The 10,717-nt window shown below is 44.9% G+C and overlaps 2 protein-coding genes across 7 annotated transcripts in view; both read right to left on the bottom strand.

The window, feature by feature from the left end:
* Positions 1–6,069, bottom strand: part of LOC108249363 (interleukin-18 receptor accessory protein) — an 11,560-nt gene extending 5,491 nt beyond the window's left edge. For 2 of the 5 annotated variants that reach the window (XM_025002125.2, XM_025002124.2), the window contains exons 1-5: positions 5,790–6,069; positions 4,041–4,212; positions 3,482–3,635; positions 3,235–3,403; positions 533–604 (exon numbers count right to left, since the gene is read on the bottom strand). In XM_025002125.2, the coding sequence (XP_024857893.1) occupies positions 533–604; positions 3,235–3,403; positions 3,482–3,635; positions 4,041–4,212; positions 5,790–5,898 (676 nt within the window). In that variant the 5' untranslated portion in view covers positions 5,899–6,069. Of the gene's footprint in view, positions 1–532; positions 605–3,234; positions 3,404–3,481; positions 3,636–4,040; positions 4,213–4,792; positions 5,738–5,789 lie in introns of those variants that run through there. The other 3 variants (XM_025002123.2, XM_025002126.2, XM_037979828.1) reach the window with 3 other exon arrangements.
* A 2,078-nt stretch (positions 6,070–8,147) lies between these two features.
* Positions 8,148–10,717, bottom strand: part of LOC108249357 (interleukin-1 receptor-like 1) — a 14,653-nt gene continuing 12,083 nt past the window's right edge. The window contains exons 7-10 of one of the 2 annotated variants that reach the window (XM_025002128.2): positions 10,402–10,538; positions 9,646–9,789; positions 8,742–8,894; positions 8,148–8,640 (exon numbers count right to left, since the gene is read on the bottom strand). In XM_025002128.2, the coding sequence (XP_024857896.1) occupies positions 8,285–8,640; positions 8,742–8,894; positions 9,646–9,789; positions 10,402–10,538 (790 nt within the window). In that variant the 3' untranslated portion in view covers positions 8,148–8,284. Of the gene's footprint in view, positions 8,671–8,741; positions 8,895–9,645; positions 9,790–10,401; positions 10,539–10,717 lie in introns of both variants that reach the window. The other variant, XM_017438704.3, reaches the window with a different exon arrangement.

Raw genomic sequence — 10,717 nt, 5'->3', positions numbered from 1 at the left:
AGATGAGGGTAGGAACGTAGATCGACCGGTAAATCGAGAGCTTCGCTTTTTGGCTCAGCTCTCTCTTCACCACGACAGATCGGTACAGCGCCCGCTTCACTGCAGACGCTGCACCAATCCGCCTGTCGATCTCCCGCTCCATTTTTCCCTCATTCGTGATGCTTAAACTCCTCCACTTGGGGCAGGACATCTTCCCCGACCCGGAGGAGGCACTCTACCCTTTTCCAAAGACCCCTTATGATGACAAACAGAATTGGACACAGTGTTCCCTCGCCCTGACGCGGGTCACCGGGGCCCCACTCTGGAGCCAGGCCTGGAGGTGGGGCACGTTGGCGAGCGCCTGATGACCGGGCACAGACCGAAGAGGAGACGTGGGCTCACCACCCGTTGGAGGGGCCAAAGGGGTCGGATGGGTGGTGGTCGAAGGCGGGGACCTTGGTGGTCTGATCCTCGGATACAGAAGCTGGCTCTCGGGACGTGGATTGGAGAGATTTATCAGAGTCAATAAAGGTCGAAGTAAATCTTATCTTACCGAGCTCGACCTCCTCGACCTCCTCGGCAGACGGATACGTGATCTCCGGAGACGTCGTTGCTTCAAAACGTGCTGGATGAAAAATAAGGAGAAGATTTAATCTGCAGAAGGTTCCTTCCACTGCTGATGGACGTGAACGTTGGGCTTTTAAGGATTTCTATAAACTGTTCCACATCAGGTCCAGGCTTTTTAAAAACGACAGTTAGGGTTTAATGTGAATCGTCTTCGTTGTTTCTGCATCAACGTTTGGACAGAAGGGATGCTCGTCATCGACGCCCCGGTTCATTTCGAACTTTGCTTTTAGATTATTATGTCAAATAATAATCCCAACCCCGGTCCTGGAGGACCTCCGTCCTGCAGGTTTCAGGTGTTTCTCTGCTCTGACTCACCTGATCTGAGGGATTATCGGGCTTCTGCAGAGCCTGAGGAGCAGAGAAACATCTAAAACCTGCAGGATGGACGTCCACCAGGACCAGGGTTTGGAACCACCGGTCTTAATAACAACGCAGGAGATTTGGTCAGATGATGCTGGCAGTCGGAGCTCTGAAAGGACAGAAACTGAGACGGATCTGAGCCGAGAGAAGCCTAAAAACAAACCGGCCGACCTAAAAAAGCAAAGTTTCCGTTTGATTTAATGTCAGCGAGGATAAACGGTTCTGCGTTTTATGTCCGAGGCCTTCACGCCCCTCCAGAGAAATAAAAAAACAAATAAAACGATCATCTAAAGCCCACGTGTCAAACTCAAGGCCTGCGGGCCAGATCCGGCCCTCTGTAACATTTCATCCGGCCCTCTAGTCTGGTTCAGATCGAGTCCCTGATTCTTATTTTGCTTTAAAAAACTGAAGTTTTCTCTGACAGTGACTTAGAAACCAACAATATATAGTTTTAATTTCTGTATGATCAGGTTTTTGTCTGTTTTAATGTTAAAAACTTCATTTAAAAGCTGAGTGAGGCGTAAGAAATGACTGCTAATGATGAGCTTTTTGAAGTTTGATCTATTTGTCTGTGTTCATTAAAGTCTGTTTGCTCTAAATTCTGTATAATCTGTAACTGGGAAAAGGTCATTGATATTTCTATATGAATGATTTGACATAATACATCTAAAACCAATTAATTTATGTAATTTTTAACAAATATTGATCGTGATCGGCCCTTGGCTAGGATCAGATTTTTAATTTTGGCCCCCTGGCGTCACTGGGTTTGACTCCCCTGATCTAAAGGATGTAAAACCTCAGGTTGCTGCTGAATCTGAACCTGCAATCTGGGATTAACTGGAGTAAAATGTTGAAAATATAAACCCTAAATGTGCAGGAAGGCCTCTTAAAGAAGGTCAGATTTATTTTTTACTTCAGGAAAGTAAGTCAGCTTTAACGCAGGGATGGAAAAGCTGCGTTTACAAAGATCCTGCATGCAGAGTTCTTCTTCTGCTGGTGAACATGCGGCGCCCGCAGGCGTCACTTCCCTGTTCGTGTGCCCCAGCGTGGCGTTAGGACCGCGGTAACCTCACAAACAGCCAGCTGTCGGGGAGGAAACTCGGCGGTTTTGGGGTTTGCAGCAAAAACACGAAGCAGTTTAGAAAGATGTTGTTGATCCTCGGTGCGGTCGGCTTTAAGTTGCATTAAATACAAGTTTTAAAAACAGGTGATGTAACAAAAAAAGTTTCCCCACAAATATTGTTTGTTGTAGTAAAAAATTTGAGATGTTTGTTTCGGATTAGTCATTCTTTCATGAAAACCTTTTAGTTTCACTGATGGTTCTGAAACTAGGATGAGACAAACTGAAACTGGGTTTGAGAAAACAAAGACTTGACTGATTTACAGATTTAACCCTCCGGTCACGTTTTGGGCAAATGTCACCGTCTTTAAAACGTTTTTTTTTAATTTATTTTAATTCTAATGAAGCTGAGATTCCACGACTCTGACATGAGCTGAGCCCAAAAGATGAAACAAGTTTTAATAATTTCCATTAATTTTTCCGTTTTGTTTTTTTTTCTCGGTCTTTAGAAACGAACAAGTGACTTTTCAGCTGTAAGGCAGACGGAAATAATTCCCTCCACTCGCCTTAGGCTTCATGTCAACCAGGAGGGAATCTTTCCCTTATGAGAATATTTCCTTAAAATATTTCCCCAACAAGAAGTAAATCCCCACAGGAGTTTTTCCCTGCTGAGAATCTTTCCCTTACATCAGTCCTTTGCTAACAGATCCTTCCTTCAAAGGAATCTTTCTCTTATGAGAATATTTTCTTAACAAAATATTTCCCCAACAAGATGATTTTTTTTCCTAAGTAAATTCCCACAGGAGTTTTTCCGTAACAGGAATTGTTCCCCTATGAGAATCTTTTGCTAACAGATCCCCAACAGGAACCCTTCAGTAATGGGAATCTTTCCCTACAAGAATCCCCCCCAATTCAGTTATTTCCCAAACAGGAATCTTTCCTTAATGGGAATATTACCTTCCCCTCCCACAGTAATCCTTCCCAAATGGGAATCTTTCTTTTACCTAAAGTTTTTCTTAACAGACCTCACCTGCCGTACAAAAATCCCCCCCAGAGGAATCTTTCCCCACCACTATTTTAGGGCAGCCATCTTGAACAGGTTTGTGTTTCCCGCAGGCCTCCTTAAAGCTCCTCTGAACCTGGATGCTGACGGCGGGATCGTTCTCGCTGCTCGTTCAGAGAGGTGGAGATCCTGAGGCATGACTTACGTACGACGGTGACCTTCACAGCCGCCCTGAAGGTCCACGTGACTCCGGATTCAATCGTCTGTCTGTCGCAGAAGAACACGCCGGAGTCTTTCTTAAAGACCTCACAGAGCTGCAGCAGCCGCCCATCTTCACAGAAGTCTCTTTTCGTCTTATTCAATCTTCTGTGTTCCTGGAAGAAACCAGCTGAGGCGTGAATCCTACATGGATGTGGGGTTCAGGCTGCATCTTGGACTCGTCTGAGCTGCACCTTGTACCAGACAGCATTAGAGTCGTTCCTGCAGGTGAGGCGGGGGCAGGTGATCGTCCCGCGGACGGCGGCTCGCAGCGTGACGCTCCTCTCATTCGGCTGGAAGCATCTCAGGCTGGACTTCTCCACAACCTGCAGAGTCAGGAGGAACCTGCTGCCAACAGAAACATGCGTTCAACCAAAGCATCATTTAGAGCAGGGGGTCAGACTCCAGGCCTCGAGGCTCGGCTGTCCTGGAGGTTTCAGGTGTTTCTGCTCCTACACACCTGATCCAAACGGTTTAATCACCTCCTCACCCAATCATCAGGTTCTCCAGGAGCAAGTCCTCCATTTAAAGCAGGTGTTTTAAAGCAAGAACACGTCTAAAACATGCAGGACAGCGCCCCCCTGAGGAACGGAGTGTGACACCCCTGATTTAAACAAAAAACAAAAAAACACGTTTGACCAATTTGTAATAAATATTTTCATCTAAATGCAATAAAATCCATTAATTCTTTTATTTTGACATAAAGTGATGTGGAAAAACATTCAGCTGTTGAGACAAAGATGTATTTTTTACCTGGTGTTGTTGTAGGTGCCGGAGTGTTTCACTTCTGCAACAAACTTGGTTTGACAGTTAATCGATGAGCTCTCCTTTCCTTCGGTTCTGAACCAGCTGTCACCAGATTCACGGCACGGCATCCTGAAGATCTCCCCCTCCACAGCTCGGTAGCGCCACGCCGGCTGAAGACCTACACAGGAGTCTGTTTGGTTTTGTATCTTTTTTTGTTTGCGACTTAAACGGTTTGAGAAGGTAGTGACTACATGAACGCTGCAGCCTGGGGTCGCATTTCCTCCTGCGTCCCCCTCCTGGGAGGTTGGCTCCAGTCCCATCAACCTTCTACCCTGTTAATAATCTGTCAGCTGTGGTCAGAGGAACATGGAGATCTACAATCTTCTCCCTGAGCTCCTCCCCCACACTACACAACAAGGCTACACAACCAGGCTACACAACAAGGCTACACAACCAGACTACACAACCAAACTACCAGTGCCTGGCGGTGCATTTCACACTTAGGCCTTCAGTGATTTCCAACTTAGTCAATAAACAGCTTTCATTATGCTAACATTTATAACACCAGGACTGGAGAGTAGTTAGAAACACACTTAAGCACTACTTGGCACTGCATCACCTCAGTTGTGTACAAAATGTGTTATTATCCAGCGCATTTTAAAAACCAACAAACCCGCATCAGCAATTATAACATATCTGGTCTGCTACTGTCAAAACTAAATAAAATAGAATAAAATAAATAAAATGTTTGCACTCACCAAAACGGCTGTGTCCCCCAAAACACTTTAAATCCATTCTGGGACAGGCTAGCTAGCTAGCTCGGGGTCGGTCGTCCTCCTCTAACAAGATCTAGCTTCTCTTGGAAAGTTCGTCTTGAAAACAGCCTTGCCAGTAAATCAGCAACCAAATCAACGTGTTGCTCTCCTTCGGCCATTGTGGGTAAAAACGTTTTTAACCGTTAACAGTCCCGGGTGTGACTCTGTTGATCTGCACAGCTCTGCCGCGGCTCAAACTCGGAAGTATCCATCTAATCACAGGACGCGTGAGGCCAGCTAGAGGGCCTTACTGACACAACTCGTGATCTGATTGGCTATCGCAGCTGTCTATCAACCATATTTGCCCGTTCACTTACAGGCCCGGGCAGATTTCATACAACCTAGCAACATAAGAGCTGAATTCTGATTGGATAAAAACTCTAACCTAAAAACAACAGCACTGGAAGGAGCTTAATATGACACGAAGAGAATCTGAATACCTTTAGATATCTGGGAAAGTAAATTCAAAATTAAATGAACCTTTATCATAATTATGATGATTCTTGGTTATGTTAGGCCAGCAGAGAAGGCCTTGATGGCCCTGACGGCCCACCACTGGAAACTACACAACCAGACTACACAACCACACTACACAACCAGACTACACAACAACCCAAACTCCCAGCAGCTGTTTGTTCTGTAAACAGGCTGGAAGCTTGAAGGTTCCTCAGGTTCCTCAGGTTCTCATGAAGGTCCAACAGTTTGAAACGTGACGAGGAAACAAAGATTAATCGTCTCTTTAAGGAACCAACACATCTGTCTGAATTATTACAGCATATCTTTTTAAAATAAACAACAAATCCTTTCTTTTCACATCTATCCCATAATAAAGACACATCAGATAACTACTCTGAAGTGAATCACGTTCCTGGAGAGATGAAGCTTTGTTCCAACGAGCTGTGATGAATTTATCCCCCTCTGTGAAAATCGAATGAAGTACCTGTTGGTTTGTTTCGCAGGTTTTTCCCGCAGCAGCCCTCAGAGACGACTAGAAAAACAAAACATAAGAGAGCGACTGCAGCTCGCATGCTCCGGCTCCAAATCTTCATCAGCTGGTTGATGGTGTCGATGGAGGAGATCTGCAATCTTCACATCTTAGTCCTCCTTCGGATACTTTCTCAGTTTTTTCACTTTTTGCAGGTTCTCTCTTGAGCTGTGAATCTTGTGGTAGATCATTTTCACAGGACATGTAGATCTCACAGCGGGTTGCATCGCAGGGTTTCCTGTTTGCTTCAGTTTGAACTTGATTTCAAAGGAGCCTGCTCTTTTTAGCCACTTCCTTTCTACCCAGCCTCTCTTAGAAGGGTTGGCTTATACTTTACAATTCAGTTCAGTTCATTTATATTACGCCAAGTCACAACCAAAGTCATCTCAGCTCTTAGTACAAAATATGTCTTTTATGAGTTATAGAAGACAAATATGTAAAAGTTATTTATCTGAGGAAGCAGCAGATTGGGTCGAATCTTCATCCTGAGCAGCTCGGAGGCGACAGTGGAAAGGAAAAACTCCCGTTTAACAGAAAGAAACCTGCAGCAGAACCAGAATCAGGACCAGAACCAGGATGGGCAGCTGTCTGCCTTGACCGGCTGCGGTTAGAGAGGACAGGAAAGAGACGCAGACACACACAGATTTATTGGTCAAGGTGTAGTTTCTATGGTTCAGGTGTAGTTTCTATTGGAAGAGAGACAAAAAGAAAAACACGAAATGGAGACATGAAACATGGAGAGTAGAGCAGGTAAAGACAGCAGCAGAGAGAGGACATGTGGACAGTTTGTCCTCCAGCAGCAGAGAGAGGACATGTAGACAGTTTGTCCTCCAGCAGCAGAGAGAGGACATGTGGACAGTTTGTCCTCCAGCAGTCTGAGCCTATAGCAGCAGGACTAAGGGATGGTTCAGGAAACCCTAACTATAGGATTGATGGAAAGTCTTCAGCCGAGTTTTAAAAGCAGACAGGAAGTCAGCCTCATCGGGTTTCATGGATAAATATAACTGAGCATCATCAGCATAACAATGAAAGTTTATCCCGTGCTGTCTGATATCTTTACCTAATAGAAGTATTTATAAAAGTATTTATAGAGTAAAGAGTATTGGTCCAAACACTGAACCCTGAGGAACTCCGTGACGAAGAAGATTCATCTATCCATCTATCTGTTCCTGTAATCCCAACATCGTCTTCAAGCCTCTGTGATGGAATATTGTGATCAGTTGTATCAAATGCAGCACTGAGATCTAACAGGACAAGTGTGGACACATGTCCACTGTCTCATTTTGCTGACAGACAGACAAACAGACTTTACAGGAATTTACAGTAAATGTTAAAAGCATATTCTCTTTAAAGGCAAATTTCAGAGGCTGTGATGCGTTTTTTTTCCCATGAAGCATTTTGATAAACCACGTTATCTAGGTCGTGGTTAACCTACCCGACTCACCGAATGCCCCGCTGGGTCACACTTTCTCTGCTCTGGCCTACATTTTCCCTACAGAGGAGCCCAAACCATCAGCCCTCCACCGCTGTGCTGACAGCTGCAGTGCATTCTGGGTAAACATCTGTCCTCTGGTCTGGTTCCTTCAAGCCGAGCTGCCATGTTGTTTTTAGAGAGAAGAGCCTTTCAAACAAGCCATGACCTTTGACCCTTCCCAGATTTAGAGCTGCTTCTCTGAGGTCATTGCTGATGTCTTTCCACCCTGGCGTTGTGTTAACACACACCTGGAGCTCCATCTTTTCCATTTTTGTTTAGTAAATAATGACTCAGAATAACTCAAATAACCCCAGAACTGAGAGACGACGGACCTCCTTCTTCTCCTGACTGCAGGTATTAATATCTCCCATTTATATCCTCTAAAACCATTTCTCAGTAATATTACTGTCTTTATGTCTGTCTTTGGAGGACAAGAAGTGAGCAAACTGAAGCCTGAACAGTCCGGAGACAATAATCTGCCTCCATGCTCATGCACAGCACAGATACCATCAGAACTTCACTTTTGCTCACATTTTGCATTATCAGGGTCTTTATCTAGGTCATCTTCTGAATGCGTGCAGCTCTAATGTCTGATTAAAACACTGAAGCAAAATAAAAGATATCCCCCACCACCTTTCACCGAGGCCAGCTCATGATGAGGAGGGATGCAGGTTTAACCGTCATAAATGACTCTCAGCTACTACCACGCCAAGTTTGAGCTTAAACGCCATGTTTGTGTTGGCTAAGGTTGATAAGCTGCATCTGCTGGTTACTTCCTGAGAGTTTCAGTAAAATCCACCCAGCGGTCGATGAGATATTTTGCTAACAGACAGACAGAGTTGACCCCAGAAGGTTTTAATTCACAGTTTTAATATAAAATAGTTCAGCTCACAGTAACTTCAGCGCAGGAACTGATTGATTCAAGTCACGTGAAAAGTGAGGAAATAAAATAAATGTTTCAGGTTCTGAAGTCGTTTCACAACAAAGGAGCATCTTTGCAGGTTTGCGGTAAAAGCTGGTGGGTCTGCTTCGATTCACGCCGCGGAGCCGGCAGGTGATAACGGAGCTGCTTCCAGAAGGAGGAGGAGAAGGAGGAGGAGGAGGAGGAGGAGGAAGGCCGGCTGCCCCTCCAGGTGACGCAGTCTCCGGCCTCGCTGAGAAGCTGCAGAGCCTCCGGTAACGAGCCGGACCTGGACCCCTCCGCCTGCTCCGTGTCGATGAAGATCAGGCGAGTCTGCCTCTCCACCAGCGCTGCGTGGATGGCACTCAGCAGACCGGTTCCTGGTCCGGGGTCCGGGTAGCAGGGGACCAGAACCACAGCCCGGCTCTGCTCTACGGAGACCAACACAGCTTCTGCTTCAGCTGCAGGAGAACCAGACGTCAGGCTCCACTTCACATGAAGCACTTTTACTCAGGCAGGTGTTTGGACTCACCTTGTCCCGGCAGAACATCTCGATCAAAGAGACACAACTTGTAACCAAATCTCTCCTCCAGAGTCTTCTCCAAGCATCTCCTGTCGTCTTCGTTCAGTCCTCCGTCAGAGTCGCTCTTATAGCACATCACAAATGCGTCGTAGACTTTTTCATCTAAAAACACGAAAAAATTCAGATTATCCCTTCAGCTGAACACCCAAAACGACAGGCAAAGACAAACAAAGCAGCCGAAGGTAACCGAGAGCTCAGCCCTGAATGCACAGAGGCTGAAATTAGCAAAACGGTAGCTAAAAGTAGCAAAAGATATGCTAAAGCTAACTTTAGCAAAACAGGGTAAAAGCAGCAAAATAGTGAAAAAAATTAGCAAAACTGCAGCTAAAAGCTAAAATTAACATATCCACATGTAAAAGGTAAAATCAGCAAATTAGTGGCTTGAAGCAAAATTTCTGCTAAACCGTAGCTAAAAGCTAAAATTAGCAAACAGCAGCTAAAAGCTACACGGAGCAAATTGAGACAAAGACAAGTATGCTGAAGTAGATTTCAGGGAATAAAGTTTTTGAAGGAAATAAAAAGATTTTGATGTATTTATGGACAAAAGTTGTAAATAAAGTTAAAAAATTCCAAAAGTATAAAAGTTACAAATATTAAATGTTTTAGCTTGTTGCTCCTAACAGCCGAATGTTTTTTTCTTTATATGTGAACGGTTAAAACAGCAGAAAGTCTGCAGAAATAGTTTGATTGCAAACAAAAAAAAGAAGAAGAATCAGGAATGTGTTAACGCTGACTCGGCGCTTCTAAAAACGCTGACATCAGACGTTTGTAATAATCGAAGTTAGGACAGAAACACGTGAGGTGGATGGATGAGCTGCATGAGACGAAGAGCTGAAGAGTCTTCCAGCCTCACCTGAGGCGCCACTTTGGCAGCCGAGGGAGTCCCTGAAGAAAAGGGTGACGTCGACTTTAAACTTCACGTAGATGACCACGGAGGCGGCCATCACCACCACGATGACGACTGAGCACACGGCCACGGTGACGTACGAAGGTCGGGCTGCGGGGAAACAGGAAAGAATAAAACTCTTAAACTTCATTATTGTTCCATATTTTCCTAACAGAGCTCTTCGCTCTCAGAAGGTTTACTTCTGGTTCCTAGAGGTTCTAAAAGTAAAACAGGAGGCGGAGCTTCCAGTCCTCAGGCTGACATCCTGTCTACTTTTAAGACTTGGCTTAAGTCTTTCCTTTTTGATAAATCCAACAGTTAGGGCTGGTTTGGGTTTCCTGATTCTTCCTTTAGTTCTGCTGCTATAGGCTGAGACAGCTGGAGGACAAACTGTCCACATGTCCTCAGTCTGCTGCTGTCTTTACTCGCTCTGCTCTCCATGTTTGTATTCACTGCCATCATTGTTTTTCTTCCCATAGAAACCACACCTGGACCACTTCCTGTTTGTCTGCGTCTCTTTCCTGTCCTCTCTGACCCAAGCTGGCTGAGACAGACGGCCGCTCACCCCGAGCCTGGTTCTGGTTCTGGTTCTGCTGGGTGTCCTTACTAAGGCTGTATTTTATTAGATCTGAGTGAAATCTGTATATTTTGAATTTGGATTTATTATATTTTTGTTGTACAGAGAGATGACTCCACATAAATAAGAAGAATTAAATGAAGTACCTGTCTTCATCAGGGTGATGGTGGTAATGGCTCCAAGTTCGTCACTTTCAAATTTACAGGTAAAATTTTTGGACAAATCTTCCTCCTGGACTTTCCTGAAGACTAAAGATGCTGTCCGGGCCATATTTGTTTCGTTGCTGAAAAAGACAAAAAAAAAACAGACAATAAGCTTCAGTTGTTGTAAGTGTTTCTGTTTACATTAATGTTTCATTCCAACACTGAGACCTCTGACACGAGCCTGACACGAGTCTGACACGAGCCTGACACGAGTCTGACACGAGCCTGACACGAGTCTGACACGAGCCTGACACGAGCC

Source organism: Kryptolebias marmoratus, linkage group LG15 (assembly GCF_001649575.2).
Source record: "Kryptolebias marmoratus isolate JLee-2015 linkage group LG15, ASM164957v2, whole genome shotgun sequence".
Taxonomy (NCBI): domain Eukaryota; kingdom Metazoa; phylum Chordata; class Actinopteri; order Cyprinodontiformes; family Rivulidae; genus Kryptolebias; species Kryptolebias marmoratus.
The sequence above is the reverse complement of the archived record's forward strand: the minus strand, read 5'-3'. Positions and strand labels throughout refer to the sequence as shown.